The 26,944-nt window shown below is 35.1% G+C and overlaps 1 protein-coding gene across 7 annotated transcripts in view; it reads right to left on the bottom strand.

The window, feature by feature from the left end:
• Window positions 1-26,944, bottom strand: part of SANBR (SANT and BTB domain regulator of CSR) — a 70,174-nt gene that overhangs the window by 35,072 nt on the left and 8,158 nt on the right. For 5 of the 7 annotated variants that reach the window (XR_013831015.1, XR_013831016.1, XR_013831017.1 and 2 more), the window contains exons 3-11: window positions 22,814-23,000; window positions 21,899-21,992; window positions 19,098-19,336; window positions 16,092-16,150; window positions 14,487-14,647; window positions 11,312-11,398; window positions 9,870-9,980; window positions 6,566-6,689; window positions 3,781-3,933 (exon numbers count right to left, since the gene is read on the bottom strand). Coding sequence is in view for 4 of the 7 variants with exons in the window: in XM_079940697.1 (XP_079796823.1) it covers window positions 3,781-3,933; window positions 6,566-6,689; window positions 9,870-9,980; window positions 11,312-11,398; window positions 14,487-14,647; window positions 16,092-16,150; window positions 19,098-19,336; window positions 21,899-21,992; window positions 22,814-23,000 (1,215 nt within the window). In the remaining 3 variants the exon portion in view is untranslated. Of the gene's footprint in view, window positions 1-3,780; window positions 3,934-6,565; window positions 6,690-9,869; window positions 9,981-11,311; window positions 11,399-14,486; window positions 14,648-16,091; window positions 16,151-19,097; window positions 19,337-21,898; window positions 21,993-22,813; window positions 23,001-26,944 lie in introns of those variants that run through there. The other 2 variants (XM_079940699.1, XM_079940700.1) reach the window with 2 other exon arrangements.

Genomic DNA, 26,944 nt, shown 5'->3' on the forward strand with positions numbered 1-26,944 from the left:
GACATTCTCTAACACCATACACAAAAATACACTCAAAATGGATTAAAAACCTACATGTAAGGCCAGATACTATAAAACTCTTAGAGGAAAACATACGCAGAACACTCCCTAACATAAATAGCAGCAATATCTTTTTTGATCTACCTCCTAGAGTAATGAAAATAAAAACAAAAATAAACAAATGGGACCTAATTAAACTTAAAAGCTTTTGCACAGCAAAGGAAGCTATAAACAAAACGAAAAGACAACCCACAGAATGGGAGAAAATATTTGCAAATGACGAGACCGACAAGGGACTAATCTCCCAAATATACAAACAGCTCATGCAGCTCAATATCAAAAAAAGCAAACAACCCAACCAAAAAGTGGGCAGAAGTGTACACACTGCTGTATTTAAAATAGATAACCAACAACAAGGTCCTAATGTATAGCACAGGGAACTATATTCAATATCCTGTGACAAACCATAATGGAAAAGAATATTAAAAAAGTATGTATATATGTGTATAACTGAGTCACTTTGCTGTAGAGCAGAGATTGGTACAACATTGTAAATCAACTATACTTCAATTAAAAAAAAACGAAAGAAAGTAAAAATAAAATAGACAACCAACAAGAACCTACTGTATAGCACAGGGAACTGTGCTCAATATTCTGTAATAACCTAAATGGGAAAATAATTTGAAAAAGAATGGAAAAAATAAAAATATTTTTTAAAAAAAGAAAAAAATGGGTGGAAGATCTAAATAGACCTTTCTCCAAAAAAGACATACAGATGGCCAAAAAGCACATGAAAAGATGCTCAACATCACTAATTATTAGAGAAACACAAATCAAAACTACAATGAGGTATTACCTCACACGGGTCAGAATGCCCATCCTCAAAAAATCTACACACAATAAATGCTGGAGAGGGTGTGGAGAAAAGAGAACCCTCCTACACTGTTGGTGGCAATGTAAATTGGTACAACCATTATGGAGAGCAGTATGGAGGTTCCTTAAAAAACTAAATATAGAACTACCATATGACCCAGCAATCCCACTCGTGGGCATATACCCAGAGAAAAGCATAATTCGAAAAGATTACATGCACCCCAATGTTCATTGCAGCACTATTTACAATAGCCAAGACATGGAAGCAACCTAAATGTCCATCAAAAGACGAATGGATAAAGAAGATGTGGAATATTACTCAGCCATAAAAAAGAAGATAATGCCATTTGCAGCAACATAGATGGACCTAGAGATTGTCACACTGAGTGAAGTAAGTCAGACAGAGAAAGACAAATATCATATGATATTGCTTATAAGTTGAATCTAAAAAAATGGTATAAATGAACTTATTTACAAAACAGAAATAGAGTCACAGATGTAGAAAACGGATATTGGGACTGACATATACACACTACTATATATAAAATAGATAACTGATAAGGACCTACTGTATAGCACAGGGAACTCTATTCAATACTCTGTAATGGGACTTTCCTGGTGGTCCAGTGGTTAAGATCCTGTGCTCCCAATGCAGGGGGCCTGTGTTCTACCCCTGGTCAGGGAGCTAGACCTCACATGCTGCAACAAAGATCCTGCATGCCACAACTAAAAGATCCCACATGCGGCAACGAAGATCCTGTGTGCTAAGACCCAGCACAGCCAAATAAATAAATATTAAAAAAACAAAACTCTGTAATGACCTACATGAGAAAAGAATCTAAAAAAGAGCAGATACATGTATATGCATAACTGATTCACTTTGCTATACACCTGAAACTAACACAACATTGTAAATCAACTATACTCCAATAAAAAATTTTTTTAAAAGACAGAAACAATAAATATCCATAACCTAATTATTGATCCATCTTCTCCCCTTCTCAAATTTCCCAAAAGAGTTGTTAATCACACTGTTTCCATTTGCTTTTCTTCTACTCACTCCTCAACCCATACTAATCTGGCTTCTGAATCTAGCACTCCATCAAAACAGTTCTTCGCACTTAAGAATTCCAGGTCACCAAAGCCAAAAGACACATTTCTTTCATTATTTTATTTGACCTCTTAGCAATAATTGGCATCGTGGACACTCTCTCCATCTTCAAATACTGCTCCCTTGACTTTCATGACAACATTCTTGGTTTACTCTGTCCCCTCCTGATCATTCTCCTTTGCAGGATCATGCTTCTCTATCCAACCAATAAATGTTGGAGTTTCTCTAGGCTCTGTTGTAGACCCTCTGCTCTTATGCTCACCTATACCTGCTGGCTTCAATTATCACTTATTTGCAAGACTTAGAAATTATTATCTATGGCCTAGCCACTCTCTAAGCACCAAAACCCACGTATCTAACACTCTTTGCCTGGTTATCTCATAAAGTACCTCAAACTCAAAATGTCCAGAACAGAACTCGTGAGCTCCTCTCCAGACCTGATTCGCCTGTTGTTTTCCTCCTCAGTGAATAGCACCACCATCTATCCAGTAGCAGAAGCAAGAAACTGAGTCATCCCTGACTCCTCCAATCCCCTCTGTGAAATAATCCAATAGGTCAATTCAGTTTTACTTCCTAAATACTGAATTCATCCATTTCTGTCTCCACAGCCCTAGTCCAAGTCACCGTCATCTCCCTAAGACTACTCTGATAGTTCCCCTTGTACCTGACTCTACTGACTATTCCCTAAGCCGTTCTCCACAAACAATTGATATTTTCAAAATCTGAAATAAAGGAGAAACTAAAGCACAGACTAGGAGGTCCCGCCCCTGCATGGCTGACACCTGCTGACCTCTCCAGCCCCGTCTTCAGCCATGCATGTTTTTTACAACAGGCACAGTTTCTTTCAGTCTCATTTACCCACTGTGTTCCTTTTGGCCTTGCTGTTCTGACCAAAGGGCTCTTTCCCTTCCTCTTTGCCTCACATACTCCTACCCACCCTTCAGATCTCTGTGCCAACTCCTTACGGAGGGAGGCTTTCCCTGATTTCAAGGTCCAGATCAAACCAGCCTATTACAGAAATTCTTCAAACATTCCTTTGCCTGCTTTCCCCCCCCCCGCCCTTTTGACATTATTGCCTGAACTGTAAGCTCCATGGAGGCAGAAACTACCCAGTTTTACACACTACTCTCTGCCTTGCACAGTCTGCGACACAACTTTGGCACTTCATAAATATTTACTGTATGGATGATGATGATGAAGACCTGAAGGTTCCTTTCGTCCATTCACGAAACTTAATTACATAACATTTCCAAGAATGTGAGTGATCAAGGACTCTAACCTAGAGCAATACTCATATATTCCACCAAGATATATGTGCAAGGATGTTCACTGCAACACTGTAATATTATTAATCTGGAAACAACCTAAATGTTCATCGATAGGAGACTGGTTAAATAAATTGTGAAATACGCACAGCTTGGAGTATTACACAGCAGTTAATATTACACAGAATGGTCACCTAATTATATTATTGAGTGAAAAAGGCAAACTAAAGAATAACATGAATAGTCTGATCCTATTTCCAGAATGAAAAACAACATATAGTTTGTGCCTGAAACGTATAAAACAAGGTCTGAAAGGAACTGTGAACAGTGGTTACCTCTAAGAAGAGATGTAGAATGAGGGAGTGGTGTGAAGAGAGATTTCTATTTTTTACTATACTTACCTATGCATTGCTTTAAGTCTCTTCTACATGAATGTATATTTACATTTTAAAAACAATAAAAGAGGAAAAGACTTAAATACAAAGTGTTAGTGAGTGCTGTAATTACAAAAGGGCAACATTCAAAATTTACCTTTGTAAGCTGAGTGGGGTCAAACCGAAGAACCTTTTGGTTACAGCAGGGATAGATTCCAGTGCCAACAGAACTTAGCGAACTTCCTGCAGTAGGATAAATCACTGTTTCTGAGTGATATTGACAATGTGAAAACTCTATACACAGAAAAGCCTGAATAAAAGAAATACGTAAAATCAAGTATTATTCCCACAATGAAATTATACATCTCAAAAATACTTCACTCAAGACCACATACTGTATGTTCCATCACATAAAATGCACAGAAAAGGCAAATCTCTAGAGACACAAGGCAGATTTGTGGTTGCCTGGTGTTAAAAGTGAGACAGCGTTGGGGAATGGCAGCAAATGGACATGAGGGATCTTTCTGGGGTGATGGAAATGTACTAAAGTTAGATGGTGGTGATGGTTGCACAACTCTGTAAATTTATTAAAAATCAGTAAATTGTACACTTAAAGTGAGTGATTTTTATGGCACGTAATTATACCTCAATACAGCTATTAAAAAACAAAATCAAAAACACTAAGTTCAGATGAGTTAAATTGATCTTGATGTACATCTAATTTTATAATTGGCCAATCACATAAGAGGTTTTCCAATGGAAAAAATTAAATAAAAATTTGCCTCACTTATTCTTTGACATATTTTTTTAAGGTAAATACTTAGCATCAGTATTAGTGACAACTATGGAGTAACCTTGAATCACTGGTGAAAATCTTATCGAAGTTTAATTGTAAAATTAATAGTCATGTTTCAGATACATTTATAAGTTAGTAAGATAATTTAAAGAAAATAAAAAGATCCTGAGATCCTGAACACAAAAGCAAGAAAGGATAGTCTATAATTCAGAATTCTTAGTTGTTAGTTCCAATTATGATTTTCAAATAATAGATTTTAATTAAAATTTTCTGCATCTGATAAAAGCTATAAGGTGTACACTCATACAAAGTATTTTGCATACAAACTATTTTATGAGTTTATGAACTCTCCATAGTAAAATATTAAATATTATAAATCAAGACTTAATTTCCTATGAAGAAGAGAAAAAAATCCTTCAAATTTTCTGCATTCTGACATGCTAAACAAGTCAGGTTTTAGAAGCCTAATATCCTTGATTATAAGCAACACTCCATTGTGGGGAGGACCACTACACAGCTATTAAGTTAAAAAAAAAACAACAACACACCAAAAAACCAACCTGACAATATCAAGTGCTAGTGAAGATGTGGGGTAACTGGAACTCCCATGCATAGCTGGAAGGAATGCAAAGTGGTTCAGGGACTTTGGGAAACTGTTAGGCATGGTAAATGTTAAGCTTACATTTACCATCAATCCAGCGATCCTACTTCTAGGTAACTACCCGAGAGAAACATATTCACATGAAAGCCTGTAAGGGAATGTTTATAGATGCTTTCTTCATAATGGCCCCAAACTAGAAACACCTACAGTCCTTTGCTGGTAAGTGAATAAACATACTGGGATATATTCATATGATGGACTACTACCTAAGGCTAAAAAGGAACAAATTGATAGATACAAAAATGTGAATAAATTTCAAATCCATTTTCCTAAGTAAAAGAAGCTAGACTCAGAAAGCTAAAACTGGGCTGCCCTGGTGGCGCAGTGGTTGAGTCCGCCTGCCGATGCAGGGGACACGGGTTCGTGCCCCGGTCTGGGAAGATCCCACATGCTGCGGAGCGGCTGGGCCCGTGAGCCATGGCCGCTGAGCCTGCGCGTCCGGAGCCCGGGCTCCGCAACAGGAGAGGCCACAACAGTGAGAGGCCCGCGTACCGCAAAAAAAAAAAAAAAAAAAAGCTAAAACTGTATGATTCTAGTTATATGACATTCTGGAAAAGTCAAAACTATAGAGACAGTAAACAGAACAGTGGTTGTCAGAGCCTGGGGTGGAAGAAGGAATTGACTAAAAACGGGCACGAGGGAATTTTTTAGGCTGACAGAAGTGGTCTATGCTTTGATTGTGATGGTAGTTACATGACTGTATGAGTTTGTCAAACCTCACAAAAGGATAAATTTTACTGTATGTAAATTATACTTTAATAAATCAAGATTTTAAAAATTGTGGGGACATAGGGAGTCCACTGCTCTTCCTTCCTTCTACTGAAAATAATTACCCAAGTGAGAGAGGAAAAGAACTGGGGGCTGGGAGACCTGAGGGATTGAAAAAAATTTTACGTAGAACACTCTGGATTTATACATAAGACTAATTTGGAATGACTGCAACCAATAAAGATCTATTTATTCTAGAAAAGGATTTATTATAGGTACCTTCAAATAGCAAGCTTTCTTGTGCTTTTATGATAGACTTCATTTAGAAGAAAATGAACAAAACCTTTCTGGTAACACAATTATTTTAACAAGAAGGGCATATCTCATTAGTATCCTATCTGCAAGGGTGTTTCTGAATTTCTAAAGAAATTTATGGACTAACAGAGAAACAGTTTGGCTGGAAATAATGAAAGGCAGTGAGAATTCTGTTATCTTTTTTCCATTAAAAAAATGGATTTGATCACTTAAAACCTGTTGGTTTTATAAAAATTCATCAAGTCATTGATTGTTTCAGCAATGGAAATAAAATAGAGGAAGAACCATAGTAAGAGAAATGAAGTCAGATGCAAGCAATGTTTAATAGCACCATCGTTTTGACACTAGTTTCTTAAAAAGATGTCAGATATTGTACAAACACACCCTAATTAAACAGCATATATCAAAAGAGCCTGCTCTCAATGTTTGCAGAGCAGGATATTAAAAAAAGACAAAACTCACCTGATAACATCTTGAACAAGTTAGCCAGTTGACTGTTCCCCACAAGCGCCAATATACATCTCTCCAAGATTTTAATTCTTCAGAAAGACTATTCAAATACTCATGAACATCCCAAGTCTTATCTCTGGGGAAAAGAGCTTCAGTTGTTATATTATTTTACACTCAAGCAATATAAACAATTTAGTTCAAACAAATATTTTAAAATTTGTGACATATTTCCAAGAACGTTCCCCAAAAGATGGCTGTGGAATGGACTACACTGAATGGTAGGTAAAATTTCATTTGGGAGTTTGTTTATTCTTTTTTTTTCCTGTGGACAACAGAAAAAGTTGTGACAGACTGAACGCCAAATTATTTTACTACGCTAGATAAAGCGTTATAAATTAAATATAGTTTGAGCAGGCTAACAGTTGGAACTTAGGCTTATGTTGCTAAATGGAACCTTTTATTCTAATTGTACATACTATAAAATAATTATTAAATATTGGTGATTCTAAACATTCCATTAATGTATTAGTTCTTTATATTATTTTCACAAGGCATTTTCTAGTCGTTGAGTAATAAATTAATGAAGAATCAGGTCTTGGTAATAACACATTTGTAAGTTATGTGATATAAACTTATAAAAAAACAGGCAAGGCTTATAACTCCATTTGCTATGGTCATATGTAACAGGTTCCTATTTTTGTCTAAGTCCCCAATCTTTTTGAACTTTTGTTAGTTTTGTCCTTAGTTCAATAAATAACAAAATGCCATCATGTTATTAGAAATTACATCTGTTTTAGGTTAAAGACATTTTTGAAAAATGTCATCCACAACTGATTTGCAGGAAAATACTTTGAATAAAACAACAAAACTGGATGTCGAAGTTAATATCCATTTATTCACATAGTAATATTAATACTTATTGCTGTCAAAATGGAAGTAATTTTCAAAACGTAAATCAAGTCTCAAGATAAAAAAGTATAAAATTTGATAAAGGAGGCAAGGATATACAATGGAGAAAAGACAGTCTCTTCAATAAGTGGTGCTGGGAAAACTGGACAGCTACATGTAAAAGAATGAAATTAGAACACTCCCTAACACCACACACAAAAATAAACTCAAAATGGATTAAAGACCTAAATGTAAGGCCAGACACTATAAAATTCTTAGAGGAAAGCATAGGAAGAACACTCTTTGACATAAATCACAGCGAGATCTTTTTTGATCCACCTCCTAGAGTAATGGAAATAAAAACAAAAATAAACAAATGGGACCTAATGAAACCTCAAAGCTTTTGCACAGCAAAGGAAACCATAAACAAGACGAAAAGACAACCCTCAGAATGGGAGAAAATATTTGCAAACGAATCAATGGACAAAGGATTAATCTCCAAAATATATAAACAGCTCATGCAGCTCAATATTAAAAAAGCAAACAACCCAATCCAAAAATGGGCAGAAGACCTAAATAGACATTTCTCCAAAGGAGACATACAGATTGCCAAAAAGCACATGAAAAGCTGCTCAACATCACTAATTATTAGAGAAATGCAAATCAAAACTACAATGAGGTATCACCTCACACCATTTAGAATGGGCATCATCAGAAAATCCACAAACAACAAATGCTGGAGAGGGTGTGGAGAAAAGGGAACCCTCTTGCACTGTTGGTGGGAATGTAAATTGATACAGCCACTATGGAGAACAGTATGCAGGTTCCTTTAAAAACTAAAAATAGAATTACCATATGACCCAGCAATCCCACTACTGGGCATATACCCAGAGAAAACCATAATTCAAAAAGACACATGCACCCCAATGTTCATTGCAGCACTACTGACAATAGCCAGGTCATGGAAGCAACCTAAATGCCCATCGACAGACGAATGGATAAAGAAGATGTGGTACATATATACAATGGAATATTACTCAGCCATAAAAAGGAACGAAATTAGGTCATTTGTTGAGACATGGATGGATCTAGAAACTGTCACACAGAGTGAAGTCAGTCAGGAAGAGCAAAACAAATATCGTATATTAACGCATGTATGTGGAACCTAGAAAAATGGTACAGATGAACCGGTTTGCAGGGCAGAAGTTGAGACACAGATGTAGAGAACAAATGTATGCACACCAAGGGGAGAAAGCCGCGGGGAGGGTGGGGATGGTGGTGTGATGAATTGGGCGATTGGGATTAACATGTACACTGATGTGTATAAATTGATGACGAATAAGAACCTGCTGTATTAAAAAAAAATCCCAAGTGCTTATAGTAACTAATGTATATTCCCTTTATTATATGGAGAGAAAAATGAAATATTTTAATGTTGACTGTGCTATTATTAACACTAGGGTCAAATGTCATGTGTTTCTCTGGGTTTCTGTTTTAATGTTTAAAATATGAAACCTAACATTTGTAGGGTTTTTTCTTTAGTAAAAGTACTGTACATTTTTAATATAGGAAAAAAAGCAAAAAGCAAACGAAAATCATCCATAATACTATCACTCAAAGGTAAAACCGCAGTTAACATTTTAGTGAACATGTTTCTAGTTCTGTTTTATAACCTGTTTTTTCTTATTTAATTTACCACTAACAATTTTCTGTGTGAGTATATATTCTTTTACATTCTCAAAGGCTGCACATTAAGAATTGATTAGATGTTTTATATAGATATACTATTTTATGGATATATCTTAGTTCACTTAATCATTTGAGTGTTTTTTTTACTTTTTCTTATTTATATAGAGCAATAAATGTCCTTATTAAGTGCTTTCACAAATCAACATTACCTCTCTGAATAAATTCCTAGCAGTAGGATACTGTCAGAGAATATACATACATATTTTGAAGTTTTTGTTATCCTGAGACATTCTACCGATTTATAACACTCTCTCCCTACTCCCCAACTCAGGATGAGAACCAGTTTTGAACTTAAAGGGGAATTAAAAAGGACGATGCATTAATGGAATACTGACAAAGTATGAAGAATAAATTACAAAAAATCCAATTTTAAAGACAATTTGCGTCACTCACCAAAATTTATCTGAAAGTAAATTTGGTTGTCTTCTCAAAAACACTTATATAATAGATAACTAAAATCTGTTAGTGAAAAGAAATCATTTTAATGGCACTGATCAGAATATCTTTCAAGATAAAATAAAGCTTTTACAACAATTTTGTTTTGAAAGTAGCATCTTTCTAAATCAAAGTTGGATCATTGCAGAAAAGATATTATCCTATTCCTTATAAGAGTAGTTTTGCTTTTAATAAATACACTATTAATTCACATTTAAAAAGCTGTATTTTATTTTCACTACACCTTATATGAATGTAGATAATATTTCCATGTTGATCCACATTGATTTTTCCAGGAATGCAAGGAATTCTTCTTTCTGTTTCTTTTGTTAAAAGTTTCTTACACAAACAGCATCTATAACACAAAGATACAATCAAAAAAAACAAACAACCCGATTAAAAAATGGGCAGAGGAACTGAATTGACATTTTTCCAAAGAGGAAATACAGATGGCCAAAAGGCACATGAAAAGATGTTCAACATCTAATCATCAGGGAAATGAAAATCATGACCACGATGAGATATCACCTCACATCCAACAGAATGGATATCATCAAAAAGAACATAAATAACAAATGTTGGCAAGGATGTGGAGAAAAGGGAACCCCTGTACATTGTTAGTGGGAATGTAAATTGGTGCTGCCACTGTGGAAACAGTATGGAGGTTTCTCAAAAAACTAAAAATAGAACTACCATATGACCCAGCAATTCCACTCCTGGGCATATATCAAAAAAAAAAAAAGAAAACCAAAAAACTAATTTAAAAAGATACATGCACCCCCCAATGTTCATAGCAGCATTATTTGTAATAGCCAAGATATGTAAGCAACCTAAGTTCCATCAACAGATGAATGGATAAAGAAGATGTGGTATACACACACACACACACACACACACACACACACACACACACACACAATGGAATATTACTCAGCCATAAAAAATGAAATTTTGTCATTTGCAGCAACATACATAGACTTGGAGGGCATCATGCTAAGTGAAATAAGTCAGACAAAGAAAGACAAATGCTATATGTTATCACTCATATGTGGAATCTAAAAAATACAACAAACCAGTGAATATAACAAAAAGGAAGCAGACTCACAGATACAGAGAACAGACTAGTGGTTACCAGTGGGGAAAGGGTAGGGAGGGGCAAAATAGAGGTGGGGGAGTGGGAGATACAAACTATTGGGTATAAGATAGGCTCAGGGATGTATTGTACAACACAAGGAATATAGCCAATATTGTGTAATAACTGTAAATGGAAAGTAAACTTTAAAAATTGTATAAAAAATTTGGGACTTCCCTGGTGGTCCAGTGGGTAAGACTTCACGCTACCAATGCAGGGGGCCCAGGTTCGATCCCTGGTCAGAGAACTAGATCCTGCATGCATGCCACAACTAAGAGTTCACATGCCGCAACTGAAGAAGTCTGCATGCCACAACTAAAGGATCCCTCATGCTGCAACTAAAGATCCTGTGTGCCACAACTAAGACTGGGTGCAGCCAAAATAAATAAATAAATAAATAAATATTTAAAAAATAAAATAAAAATTGTATTAAAATTTTAAAAATTAAAAAACAACAAAAAAGAAGATACAAAAACATCCAAGAAGAAAATTTCAAATGTAGTAAAATTAAAGCATACCAAAATAGCATACCAAAGAAAAACATATCACTGTACCTGTATAATGTTGCTGCATTATTCTGAGAATCTGGATTCAAGTATTCTGGATCAAACAGTCTCTCAATCTTCTTACAAAAAAGTTTACTATTAAGAACAAATGACCAACAAATTAATTTTTTATATCTACTTTATTAAAGTTACTTGATAGTGATGAAAATAAACACTGACCTATCTGCACATGTAGAAAATAAGACTAATAAATCCTTAGAGAGCCCTTCCTTGGGAATTTATAATAAATATTTAGTGTTCTAAGTAAATAAACCTACTAATGAGAACTGCCTGATCAAGAATCCATTTTTACAAGAAAAATGAGACAAATGGATATCTACCCCTCTTTCAGTCCTTTGTTAAGGAATATTCAAGACCGAGAATTTTGGAAATTTAACAATCCTGGGTCTATCAATAATTTGGTATGTGCTCTTTGGCAACTTAACATCTTTGAACCTTATTTTCTCCCTCTATGAAATGGGGCTAGTAATTTCAAATGCATAAGATTTTATGAGGGTTAAATGAGATAGTCTTTTAAAGAGTGCCAGACAGTATTAAATATTCAATAAATGTTAATACTTTATTACTATGCATAATATAATAATGTTCTGCATGAACTTTAAGTCTTCTAAGTATGTCATTAACTCCAAGTGTACACCCTGACTGTCTCCATTTTCTCTCAAGTAATGACTGCTATTAAAGGCCAATCTGGATTTAGGATCCTGATTCCATTTTCAAGTATTTAGCTCTTGGATAATTCCCCTGTGTCTCATTCCCCTTAAGGACTAAACTCTTAGATAATTCCCTGCACTATCAATTTCTCCCACTATAAGGAATCATCCTGATCAGCATATATAAATATAATCTAGTATCTCCCTTCTTAAAAAAAAATCATTTCTTGAGCCTACCTATCTATAATAGCTACTGCTGAATTTTTCTGCAATCATTCAGAGCAAAACATCTGGAAAAAAGTTGTTTAAATCCAACTGGCCACATTTCTGTTCTCATCTTACCCTACAGGGTAGCAGCATTCCACACATTTGACCACTTAATCACTTCCTCCTTTTTGAAACCCTCTTTCCTTTTGCCTTCCCTTTGACCCCCTAGCTCCTCCTTCTCAGGCTCCTCACTGGCTCCTCCCTTGTTGAAACTCCAAATGTTGGACAGTCTTTATCAATACTCTCTTGCTAACAATTAGAAAATAAAATAAATAAAAATAGCTTTTACAATAGCACCAAAAAATTCAAATGCCTAAGAATAAATTTAGTTAAAAAAGGAAAAGTATCTCTCACTAAAAACTATAAAACATTGCTAAAATAAGTGGAGGGTTATACCGTGTTCATGAACTGAAAGACTCAATATTATTAAGATGTCTCTTTCCAAATCTACAGGTTGAATATTAACCCTCAAATCTGCAGGGTTGTGTGTGTGTATGAGAGGGAAAGAAGAGAAAATGGGCAGGCTGATTACAAAATTCATATGGAAATGCAAAATATACAAAATGACCAAGACAGGGCTTCCCTGGTAGTGCAGTGGATGAGAGTCCGCCTGCCGATGCGGGGGACATGGGTTCATGCCCTGGTCTGGGAAGATCCCACATCCCGCGGAGCGGCTAGGCCCCTGAGCCATGGCCGCTGAGCCTGTGCGTCCAGAGCCTGTGCTACGCAAGGGGAGAGGCCACAACAGTGACAAGCCCGTGTACCGCAAAAAAAAAAAAAAAAAAAAATGACCAAGACATCAATCTTGAAGGAAGGCAAAGCTGGAGAATTCATATTACTAGATACCAAAAAACATTAGAAACCTACTGTACTTAAGACAGTGTGCTACTGATAAAAGTACAGACAAAGAAATGAACAGAACAAAATGGAGAATTCAGAAAGAGACCTCACACGTATAGTCTCCTGATTTACAGTAAAGGTACCACTGCCATTCAGGGGAGAGCATATGGTATTGCTAGGAAATCTCATTCACTTCCATGGTTTCAAACCTCACCTACTCTTATATTTCTATTTTAAGCCCTGACCTCTGACCTAAACTTCAGACTTACATATCCAACTAGCTCCTTGCCATCCTACCTGTGTGTCCAAGAAGTATATTAAATATATTAAATAATCTTAACAAGACCCAAACCCATCTCCTGATTCCCCTCACCCCAGTCATTGCCCTCTCTATTAATGAAACTAGCACACTTAGTTGCTCAACCTTAAAACCTAGTAATTATCCTAAAATACTTTCTCTCTTGCCACATCATTCCATTTGAAAATCTGTCAAATCTTTCTATTAACATATTCTGAATCCATCTACTTCCTTCAAGCTCCCCTGCCTCCACTCTAGTCCAAAGCCTTTCATCTCTCACTAGACTGCTGCACTAGACTTCTAACAGGTCTTGCTTCTTATATTCTTAGTCTATTCTCCACACAGAATAGACTGAGCTCTTAAAAACAAATCAGATCATGCCGCTCCTCTGCTTCCATTCCACCTAGAATAAAGTATACACTCCTTGCTATGACTTAAACAGCCCCTAAGTGCTGCTGACCTCATCTCATATCACTCTTCCCCTTTATACTAAGGCCTGTCTTAATAATTTTTAACATAATTCACCACCACAATCTGCTTATATGTGTCTTATTCAGCGTAACCAATTTAATTACTAATTTTTACCTGAGCCACTGGCTCAGGATGTATTTTACTTCATTTAAAATAAAATGGAGGGCTTCCCTGGTGGCGCAGTGGTTGAGAGTCCACCTGTCGATGCAGGGGACGTGGGTTCGTGCCCCGGTCCGGGAAGATCCCACATGCCGTGGAGCGGCTAGGCCCGTGAGCCATGGCTGCTGAGCCTGCGCGTCCGGAGCCTGTGCTCCACAACGGGAGAGGCCACAACAGTGAGAGGCCCGCGTACCGCAAAAAAAAAATAATAAAATAAAATGGAAATAGATTTCTAAATATATTCTAAATATAGAATTTTTACTAAAATGAAATAGAAATAATACATTTCTTCTAATAGGAACATTACTTTTAAAATTAAATTTAGGGACTTCCCTGGTGATCCAATGTTAAGACTCTGTGCTTCCATTGCAGGGGGTGCAGGTTCGATCCATGGTCAGGGGACTAAGACCCACATGCCGTGCGGTGCCACCAAAAGTTTTAAAAAAATAAATTAATTAAATTAAAATTTAAAAATTACCTCCTAAACTTATCTTTCTTGTCCTTTAAATCATCAATTTCACTGTGTGTGAATAGATCAGCTATACGTGTAAGAAGATTTGCATTAATACAATTCATGTTGCATGGGGTAGCTACTATGGCATTCATATTTTTGTGGCAATACTGAATACATTGTTCAACCTAAACAAAAAACACAACAGAAAATGAATATTGAAGACAGTAGCATAAAGGATAATGTCATATCAATACTTTTCAAAGATAAGATTCATTAAAAGCCTAATCCATGTATTGCTACACAATAACTTAGTTCTGCCTATTTGGGTTAATCTACACTGTTCCAAAGTGGTCTAGCAGGTCAAATTTGTACAAACATAGCTAGAAAAATAATTTTCACACTTCTTAGAATATTTCAAACGATAATGTAATGAACATCTTTCATGACTGTGGCAGATACAAATTTTAGTCCACAAACTCAAGGGTACAAGGTATGTGACTTCCTATAACTAAACTTAGTGATAATTTTAAGCCTCTGTTTCTCTGAGTGGCAGAAACACAGTTTCAGTCACTTCAGGGTTTTCTCAGTTGTGTTGCGCTTGCTCTCTGACTTTCTTCCCCTTTCTTCACTGTGAGATGTATTTATTTATTTTTTGAGGTAGATTTGGGTTTTGGGGAAAAACAGCAATGGTTAATTATGCATTCTTCTAAATATTTTGCTATGGCATAAAAATCATCCTTTAGGGCTTAGATTTCAAAAATCAAAACTCAGAGACTCTTTTAGTCTCTGCTTTTTTTCTATAACCCTCCCCTGAAGCAATAAATACCAACAACTGAAAGGAGAGGGACTAAGGAGTACAAAGAATACAGGGAACTAATAAAACTTCAAACAAATAAACTTCACATCTGTTAACACAGCAAAGGGGTATTTTGCTCTGCTTAGTTTTACCAGAGGTTAAAAGCAAATATTCATTTAAATGTTAATTTAAACCACAAAAAACATGTAAAAAACATTTGAACCATAAAGAAATTTATTAAATAAAAGGTAAAAGAAGAAAAACAAATATACTTAATGTTACAGCTTGATATGTATATGTATATATTATGCTTTTATGTTTTATCAACTATTCTTAAACAACAGACATGAGCATGTGGTTTACACATACAAAATTACATTTTTTAGTAGTTGGGTATTTGTTCTTAATTTGCTGAACTATAAATGAAAGACACAAATAAGAAAAAAATGCTTAAACCAATTACTTTAATAGTAAAACAAATGTATTCCAATTAATTTTCATTTAGTTTGGTTTCAGAGCAAAATCCCTTTTGGGGTAAAATTAATTCTGTTTAGTTTCACCTAATGCAACAGCTAACTCCTCCCTTGAGGATAAATTGTTTGTTTTATAGGCATCATATACTAACGATACATAGTAGCCTTAACAATAGCCTTCCCAATAGAACAAAGTACCTCCAAACACCAGCAGTTTATTCTAATGAATCACACTCTTGAATTAACAACTACTTCAGGAAGATGTCTTAGAATTTTCTAGATACTTGAAGGAAACATCAAGTTATATGTTAAATCAAGTATGGGTGAATAAAAGAGCTTGAATCTCTTATTAATACTTACTAATGAATCCATTTTCAAAAATTCTGAAGAAATAAGAATCGAAATGACATTTCCTGGCTCTAAAAAAAAAAGAGAGAAAAATTAAATTCTCCTTTGGATTTGTACCTCAATCTCCTTAGAACAGGCCCTTCTCACCTTAAAAGAGGATGTTACTTTAATAAGAACAATTTAATAAAACCTTACTATGGCTTATATACATGAAAGAAAGAAAATGCAATGTTAAAACTTACAGTGTAGAGAAAATGCATAGTAAATTTGCCTTGGAATTAGACTCATATCAAGTAAAAAGACTCCAGCTAAAGATATGATATATGCAAACTTCTCCTTAACTAAACCAGGGAAAAAGATAATTAAAGTTGTGAATATAACTCATCACACAAAAATGACAGTGAAGCTACTTCAAATGTGGTTCAAATGATTGTTATGAACAAATACTTAATTTAAAAGATTCTGAAAGATAATATAAAATTTACTATTGCAGAAATGCAAAATTACTTCCTAAAGGCAGACTTCGGAGGCACAACCAGGGAAAGGCGGATGCCGGCTGATGCTATCTATCATTTTAGTAAAACATCTTCAGTCATCTCCCATGAGGTATATTTTTAAGAAAAAGAAAAAAACTGTGATTTTTACCATTATAGTACTAAGACAATCCTCCTAAATAAAGGACTATGCAGGCAATGATTAAAATAAGTAATCCCAATCTTTCCTTAAGTAACAATTCTAGATTAAAGGTTCTCAAAGAGCAATGGTAAAGGGAGGAAGGAGCTGGTGAAAAAGCTCCTCAGGAAAACATAATATAACCCATTCCAATTAAGACACAAGGTCTGGATTATCAGCAATTTAATTAAGAATTTTGGTAGTTTTCCTAGTTAGAATAAAGATTGCGTTTATAAAAGCTTACATTTGTAGCCACTGATTTAATGTCCAAGATTACAGAGACACCAGTTTTGCACCACTTTTTTAACCTGTACTATGTTCTTAAACATACTAGATCAAACAGTAATTTTTTTCTCTCTACGTATTTTGATTTTTATTTCACACATACATATCTGCATGGTCTGGAATCTCTGGGCTCTGACTGGTTGAAAATTTTGAGTTAGCAATTTTGTAATTTTAAGGACCATTAGAAACCTTTTTTATTAATTTGGTCACAAAAATGTATTAAATTATGAACTTCCTCAGAAGACTTCTTATATACTGTCAGTATAGGTTTATTTACAACAAGAGTCTAGAAATATTTTGCTACTACTGTAAATTGCAATTCTCATGCACAGAAAGACTTCATTAAACCACCAGTGTGATTTCCTACACAAGTCAATGCCCCAAAAAGATTACTTAGTAATTAGTCTTCTGATCCTCTAGAACACTGGTTCTCAAACTTTTGCTCTCAAGACCCCTTTAAAAAAATCTTAAAAACTGAAATTCCTGGAGAGCTTTTGTTTATGTGGGTTATATCTATCAGAATTTACCATATTGGAAATTAAAACAGAAATTTAAAAAAAATATTCATTTAAAAATAATGAACTAATTACATATTAACATATTTTATGAAAAATAACTATATTTTCCAATAGAAACAAAAAATAGGTGAAAATAACACTGTTGGACATTTTTTTATAAATCTCTTCAATGTATGACTTAAGGGAAGACAGCTAGATTCTCTTGTATCTGTTTCCACAGTGAATTTGTGAGTAGTCTTTCTTAAAGGTTAGTTGCAATGGGAATTGAAATCATATCAATGAACTTTTCCTATTCTGCTATCTCAAATCCACTGATTTATCTTGTACTTTGAGTGGACCTTCAACCCATGCATGATTTTTTTTAACATCATGCATTGGTCATTAGGAAGACATTGGTTCACTGAGTTATGCAAATCTTCCAAATGTTGAAACATTTCATTGCACAATACACACACACACACACAAAATCTCACCAGTCTCATCAGAAACATCTTTAAATATTGAGGAACTGTCAAGCACATGCAAGCAGATACAAGTTTTCCAATACTCTAAGTCTCACTTGAAAGCTTGAATTTTATCAGTGGCAACAAATATTGTTAGTTGTATCCCTTTAATTGACTGGATCATTGAATTCATTTTCAAGAAAATATTTGTCTGGGGAGTTCCCTGGTGGCCTACTGGTTAGGATTCTGGGCATTCACTGTCGTGGCCTGGGTTCAATCCCTGGTCAGGGAACTGAGATCCTGCAAGCTGCATGGTGTGGCCAAAAAAAAAAAAAAAAAAAAAAGAGAGAGAAAGAAAATATCTGCCAAATGCCTAAGTCTGAATAACCATAACTTGTCAGCCATTCTTCCAAGTAAAAATGGTTTCGTAAAAAAGCAGCTAGTTTGCAACTCAAGCAACTGTACAAATAAATGCTTTTCCTTCAGACAGCCATCATACTTTGGTGTGCAACAGGAATGCACTTCCTGTGTCATTACACAGAATATCAAAACGATGTATACTCAAGAGTCAAGAGTTAATAAAATTAGTAATTTTTACTGCCTCATCAAGGATATTCTTAAGTGAAAATGTTTTTTTGTTTTCTTTTTTCCTATGAGCACGTGGTGTTGAAGAACACAGTGACCACTAAGACAGTGTGATGCTCCTTCCTTGATGTGTGCTAAAGCTCCAACAGTTTTATCCTCCATTACTTCTGCACCATCTGAACAAATGTCAACACAGAGAGAAAGACAAGCAACATACTGGCATTATTAAGCAGATTCTCTTGACCTTGTGGATCCTCTAAAAGGATCTTTAGGACTCCAGTGGTCGGTCACTGTACCATACAGTGAAAATAGCTGATCTAGAGACCTGTCCATTTGCCATAAATTCACTATAATTGGCTTACAAAGGGTGAGGTATCAGTTTCCTAAAAGGTGATTACTAATCTGAGCATAAATACTAATGTTTGAACAATTTTCCACATTTCATGTTTGGCCTGAAGCAACTTCCAGCTGACACAAAAATTGCACTACAAAATAAGCAATAGATTGTCTTTTACCTAAAGTGGGCATCTCACAATCTTTATTCTCCTTAGTGTTCCTTTTAACATATTTTATCAACCAGTTGAAAATGTGAACGTCACAATGAACTGAAATGTCCACCTCTTCCCAGCGCTGGGCGTCCACAGATAAATATTCAGCAAAGTACTTCATTTCTGATATCAAAAGATCTCGCGGGCAAATAAAATCTTCTTTCAAGTTTTTTGCTTCATCACATACATGGATCACCATGTTTGGCCTTCATAAAAAATGTTACACAGAAATGAAATTATTAGAATTTTAGAAGAGGAGCCAATAATATTGACATTTATTGGAAGTATGAGAACAAGATATTTTTCAAGGTTTTAATCACACATCAGTTTTACAGGGTTTGACATTCAGAAGTTTTCATAAGTGTCTTGCTAACCTGATCTGTATCTGAAAATTGACTAATTTTAGTTAAGCTATTGATTTAATAAAACAAAAATATTTTTACCACAGAACTTATTATAATTTACAGGGTTTTAAATTTATTTTCAAATTATAAGTTAATTATAATGTTTTTAAAAATACCAATTCACAAAGAAAAATTAAATTATACATTCTAATTCTTGTGAGGAACATAAAACAGCACTTTTACATGGTAATGGGTATGGGATGGAGATATAGATTAAATACTAAAATTTTCTTACTATTAATAAATAGGAAAAACAGTTAAAATTATTCATTGAAGTATCAAAAAATTAGCATAGCTACTTTATTATTTTTAACAGCAAGAAAGCTTGTTTCTAGGCATTCAATAAATATAAATTAGTAAATGTGGTTAAAAAATTCTTAAGACTACAACATGCTTATTTACATATTTAAAAAACAATTTAAGAATAAGTTTAGATGATGCATCAGAAAGATTGCTTCAAAAATTCTATACTCCTTGAATTTATATGCCCTTGAAAATTACATCACCACAAAAAGAAACACTAGTGTGATCCATAACTGCCTTCATGTCATTACAAAAGGAAGAGATTAGATAGGAAGTGACAGACTACTCTATAATATGAATTTAATGTGTGTTTAATTGAACTTCAAAAAATTTTAGGGGCTTCCCTGGTGGCGCAGTGGTTGAGAATCTGCCTGCTAATGCAGGGGACACAGGTTCAAGCCCTGGTCTGGGAGGATCCCACGTGCCGCGGAGCAACTAGGCCCGTGAGCCACAACTACTGAGCCTGCGTGTCTGGAGCCCGTGCTCTGCAACAAGAGAGGCCAGCGATAGTGAGAGGCCCGTGCACCGCGATGAAGAGTGGCCCCCACTCGCTGCAAATAGAGAAAGCCCTCGCACAGAAACGAAGATCCAACACAGCAAAAATAAATAAATTTTAAAATTTATTTAAAAAAAATTTTTTAATACAGAGACATTACATTTGAAACAAAACTGGCTACAGAAAAAGGATTAATAATCAATGCTCTGTCAAAGTCAAAGGAATTTAAGTAACTTTGCAAGTTGTTCTTTCAAAGAAATTGTGGTCAAACTATAAACAGGTAATGGCTGGTATAATGAAGTATGAAATTTCTGTGGCTTTTTGGGGCACAACATGAAATTAGATAATCCTAATTAATTTATCAGATAAATTTTTGTGCCATACCCAAAACCTATCAGTTAAAAATCTATGTGAGGGCGGCTTCCCTGCAGTCCAGTGGTTAAGACTCTGTGCTTCCAATGCAGGGGGCGTGGGTTCAATCCCTGGTCAGGGAACTAAGCCACGTGGTACGGCCGGAAAAAAAAATCTATGTGAATAAACTAAAATTCACTAAACTATAAAAGGGTGAATTTTTTTATTGTGGTAAATACACATAACATAAAATTTGCCTTTTTTTTTTTTTTTCGGTACTTGGGCCTCCCACCGATGCGGCTCCCCCCGCCGCGGAGCACAGGCTCCGGACGCGCAGGCCCAGCGACCACAGCCCACGGGCCCATCCGCTCCGCGGCATGCGGGACTCTCCCGGACCAGGGCACGAACCTGCGTCCCTCGCATCGGCAGGTGGACTCCCAATCACTGTGCCACCAGGGAAGCCCCAAAATTTGCCATTTTTAAATGTACAGTTAACTGGCAGTAAGTGCACTCATATTGATGTGCAATTATCACCACCATCCATCTCCAGAACTTTTCAAAAGGATAAATGTTATGGTATGTGAATTATATATCAATAAAGCTGTTATAAAAAACTATCAGAACAGAAAATATACAAAGGAGCTTTTAGAGATGATGAAAATGTTCTTTATCTTCATTGGTTATATGGCTAAAACTCATCAAAGTGAATACTTAAATATGTGCAGTTTATTGTATGTAAAATACACAAAACAATACAAAATTATCAAAACTTGCATTATATTGAAAGATGTATTTTAATTTTAAAATATTTCTACAATGAGTAATTATATTCAAATAGTTCTAAAACACACATCCAGTTTCTTTAATAAAGTTGGAGAACTAATGGCAGAGACTTTTCTTTGGGTTTTAAAATTCACTTTTCAAAATTTTATGTTAATAGATGTTATTTCTAATACTTACAAGATGAAAATGAATTTTTAAAGTGGAAAACTGTTGTCCAATTTATAAGTTATATGAATAAGCCATATGTTTACCTATCAGGCAATTGTTTATAGTTCAACACATCAACTACCCTCATTTCAATTATTTCAGCAATTGCATAATGTGAAATTCCTAAATTATGGTAACTGATATATAAAATTAGCAATCATATTTTTATAATTTAAAGTTGATATTCATATTAAAGCTTATCTAGCAAAGAACCAGCCTCCTACCCTTCAGATTCTTCAGTCTTTTCTCCACCATTATGAGTAGTACAATTTTCACTTTCTGAAGAACAATTCCTTGTGGAAGCTATACTATGTCTTCCTTAAATACAGAAACAAACACATACAAAAACAAAGGGGGGAGGTTAGCATTTCTAACTGAGAATGGGTTTTTACTTATTGAATGGTTATACTATAAATTCATGGTTTCCAAGAGTACTTAAAGGTGGTACTTTGTCAGGTGCCTTAATATTTCTAAAGGTATATGGAAAAAAACAGTACAAAAAAAGGATCACAAATTGCTAACATTACACTGAAGATTTAAAAAATACTAACATGGTGTGTAGGGATGGGGTCAAATTTTCAAAAGCCTACAATACAGTTTTCTCTTCCTGAAGCAAATTTTTATATCAATACTCTGCTGCTGCTGAAATTAAAATAATTCACTACACTGAAGATTTCTAAAACCAGTTATTATTTCCAATGAAGTTGTGGAAAACATCACTTCTACACTGCTGCTATGTCATCTGAAGCTATTGCTGACTCCAATAGAGGGGAGCTGTAGCAAAGATAACATGAGAGGCAAGCAAGATTCTCCCAGTAAAAAAAAAAAATTAAGTAAAAGGTACAGGTCAAATCCCTTTAAAATTTACAACATAACATAAATAGGCTAATGGACTGGAGTAGTAAATTTTGATAAAGTAAAAAGCTTTTTTTGGTAATAGTGTTTGACCTGTATGTTAACATTTACACTTTTTTTTTTAAATACAGCAAAGACAAATTTCTAAAGCTCAGGAAAATACTAATAGATTTTTCTATTAATGTTTCTATTAGCCTTTAAATAAAGAAAAGTTGATGGGAATGCATAATATTTTGTAGAATTGTCATAAGGACAAGCACTGCATTTTGTTTTTAAAACCTTACCTGTTTTAGAAACTGCATCCTGACCAACTGGAGTCTCCTGAAATTCTCTTTGTGTGCCAAGAAGCGAGGATTTGATATACGTGGCTAAAGTTTCAACAGGACTCTCTCCAGCAGCCATGAGGGGACTACAGTGGTTGTCCACAGGTGAGCTTCCACTGTTCTTCAGTTCATCAAACCTCTTTGCACACTGTAATGACATAAAGGAAGGAAATGCATGTCTGGGGGGTTTTAAATCATTTTTTATAAGTGAATATTAGTCTCTTGGGTAACATCTAGAAAATTAGCGCACATTTCAATACATGAAAGTCTCTGACTTACTTTTTTTTTAAAATTCAGGGTAGTTCTTAAAAAAATATGCTTTAACTCAAAGGCATAATGTACTTATGCTTTTGTAGAAAAATGAAGAATGCCTTTATCAACCATATTTCCCCACGGTCTACGTCTATCATCAGTTGATAATTTTAATAATTTAGTTAAAAACTTGGCTTTTATTTTCACACTGAATTTCCACCAGGAACAAGACCAAATTCTAACCTTCAAAGAAAAAAAAAAAAGTATCTGAGTTGTGACACTAGATCTTCTTTATTAAAATAATGAGTCTTTGTTCTTACTAACAGTGAGGTTCACCATGCACAAAATACTGTAGTAACACTTCACGGCCACATATTTGGGCAGTTTGTTCTAGAACAGTGTTTTCCCTTAACCCATTGTTAGTCACGGAATCAATTTAGAAAAGTCCAGATTAGCAACTAAAAAAAAAGAAATAAAATACAATAGATTAGAAAATATCAAGAGTGCATTAAGCATAATAAGGCTAAGTAGTCCTTCACGAAAATGTCATTTCTAAGTGTGTACTACGTCACAACATAAAATGCCTTCCTTAATGTGGGTCTTGGTCAAACAACACTTCTATAGCATTCATGTTTAAATCTCCATCAGTAGCAACGTGGGTGGCAAACTGCAGAGCAGACCAAGTAATCTGGGAGGTGCAAAAGGAGAAAAATATATATCACGTATACACGTATATATTAAGTGAATAATGCATTGGGTATGTCATCATTCATTTATTACACAAAAATTTATCAAGTGCCCACTAGATATTAAGCACCGTTTTCAGAAAAGATTGTTTACTAATAGTACTATAGTACTATTACTACAAAGAAATCCCTATTCAAGGCTTAGTCCTTTGAAAATGCATTTAAAAGACACGTAAGTGTAGGACTTCCCTGGCGGTCCAGTGGTTAAGACTCCATGCTTCCACTGCAGGAGGCATGGGTTTGATCCCTGGTGAGGGAACTAAGATCCCACATGCTCCATGGTGCAGCCAAAAGAATAAACAAAAACAAAACAAAAAGATACATAAGTTTAGACTAAAATATTATACTCAGTATGTATGCCCACCTCTTTAAGCAAAGTCTTAAAATTAAATAAAAATAATTAATATGATAAATGAGAAATAGAAAATATTTTTTGTATGAGGACTGAAAAAAGCAGTGATGAAGGCCTGGCAAAGAAAAAAAATGCTGTAATGATTAGAAGAATGTACAGGTTCACAGGTACATCTATAGGATAAAGAATATAAGTGATTTAACTGAATCCATTTTTCCTACAAAATGAGTTTATTTTTTGTAACAGTGAAAGTGGTTAGGTAGGCTTTTTTTTAAAATATAGATTTATTTTATTTATTTTTTATTTTTGGTTGCATTGGGTCTTTGTTGCTGCCAGCGGGCTTTTCTCTAGTTGAAGCAAGCAGGGGCTACTCTTCATTGTAGTGCGCAGGCTTCTCATTGCGGTGGCTTCTCTCATTGCGGAGCGCAGGCTCTAGGTGTGCAGGCTCAGAAGTTGTGGCGCACTGGCTTAGTTGCTCCGCGGCACGTGGGATCTTCCGAGACCAGGGCTCAAACCCATGTCCCTTGCATTGACAGGCGGATTCTTAACCACTGTGCCACCAGGGAAGCCCTAGGTAGGCTTTTAAACTGTAGATTCTTCTGATATCTTTTAGGTAATGCTTATAGCTATATTGGAAACTGAATGTAGGTTTATCTTATTTAACAAAGCTTACAACAATTTCTAACAATTTCTAACAATTTCTAATATAACAATTTCTTACAACAATTTCATAATATTATTATGAAATAATAAAATTATGAAACCTGAATATTTGAAATGAACACATGATTGCTTAAACAAAATGCAAGTGAACTGTGAATAATTTAAAGTACATTGTTAAATCTTCTTTTGTGTTTAAGCAAAAATTACATGATATCTATATGCAAAAGAAAGGTTGGACCCCCTACCTCACATCATATAAGAAAATTAGCTCAAAAGAGATCAAAGACTAAGTATAAGAGCTAAAACTATAAAATTATTAGAAGGCAATATAGGTAAAAATCTTCATGACCTTGGTTAGGTGATAGTTTCTTAAACACTAAAAACACAAGCAATGAAGAAAAATTAGATATACTAGGCTTCAATAAAATTTAAAACTTTGTACTTCAAAGGACACCATCAGGGAAATGAAAAGACAGTCCACAAAATAGGAGAAAATATTTGCCAATCACATATCTGACAAGGGACTTGTATCTAGAATACATAAAGAACTCTTACCACTCAATGATAAAAAGACAACGCAATTGAAAAATGGGCAAAGGATATGAATAGACATTTCTCCAAAGAAGCTCTATAAATGGCCTATAAGCACATTAAAAGATGGTCAACATCATTAGCCATTAGGAAAATGCAAATCAAAATCATAATGAGTTAACACTTCACACACGCTAGGATGGCCATAATAAAAAAGACATAATAAAAGTGTTGGCAAGGATGTGGAGAAATTGGAACCCTCATACATTGCTGGTGAAAATATAAAATGGTATAGTCACTTTGGAAAAATTAGATACATTATTTTAGCTAAGGTAAATGCTTAACTAGAAAATTTTAATTCATCCTTTCTCTACTTCCAATATACCAACAGGTCAACTTCAAAATGAAAAAAAAAAATCCAGAGATTAAGAGAATATTCAAGAAACTTTAAAAATATATAATTTTTGGGACTTCCCTGGTGGTCCAGTGGTAAAGAATCCGCCTTCCAATGCAGGGGACGCGGGTTTGATCCCTGGTCAGGGAACTAAGATCTCACATGCCATGGGGCAACTAAGCTTGCACGTCACAACTACTGAGCTTGAGCACCTCAACTAGAGAGCCTGCATGCCACAAACCACAGAGCCCACGCACCCTGGAGTCTGCATGTCACAACTAGAGAAGGGAAAACCCACACGCCGCAACGAAAAGATCCCATATGCCTCAACAAAGACCCTGCGTGCCGCAACTAAGACCTGACACAGCCAAAAATAAATTAAATAAATAATAAATAAACCTTAAAAAAATATATATATAGTTTCTTTTTGTTCATCAGATAGTAAAACAATATTGAAAATAAGTCAGTACGGAACAGTCAATAGGATTAGATAGAGAGATCAATGGATTAGAATGGTAAGTCGAGAAATAGATCTGAAGGTAAAATTTCAAACCAGTAATGAAGAATGGACTATTCAATAAATGTTGAGACAACTAACTAGTCATTAGGAAAAAAGTTAAAACTAAAAAAATTCCAGGGACTTCCCTGGTTGCACAGTGGTTAAGAATCTGTCTGCCAAATGCAGGGGACACAGGTTCGAGCCCTGGAAAGACCCCACATGTCGCAGAGCAACTAAGCCCGTGCGCCACAACTACTGAGCCTGCGCTCTAGAGCCTGTGCGCCACAACTACTGAGCCTGCACTCTAGAGCCCATGTGCCACAACTACTGAAGCCCGCGTGCCTAGAGCCCATGCTCTGCAACAGGAGAAGCCACAGCAATGAGAAGCCTGCACACCACAACAAAGAGTAGCACCCACTAGCCACAACTAGAGAAAGCCAGCCCGCAGCAATGAAGACCCAATGCAGCCAAAAAAATAATTAAAAAAAAATATTCCAAGTGGAGTCAACATTTAAATGTAAAATAAAAAGTAGTCAGCAAAATGTAGGTGATTTTATATTATTCACAGTCTTTAGGTTGAGAAGGTTTCTAAACATGACAAAAAAGGAGAACATCAAAGTAAAAGATTCACAGATTTTTAACATAAACTTTTAAA

This window comes from Stenella coeruleoalba (assembly GCF_951394435.1).
Source record: "Stenella coeruleoalba genome assembly, chromosome: 13".
NCBI classification, from domain to species: Eukaryota; Metazoa; Chordata; class Mammalia; order Artiodactyla; family Delphinidae; genus Stenella; species Stenella coeruleoalba.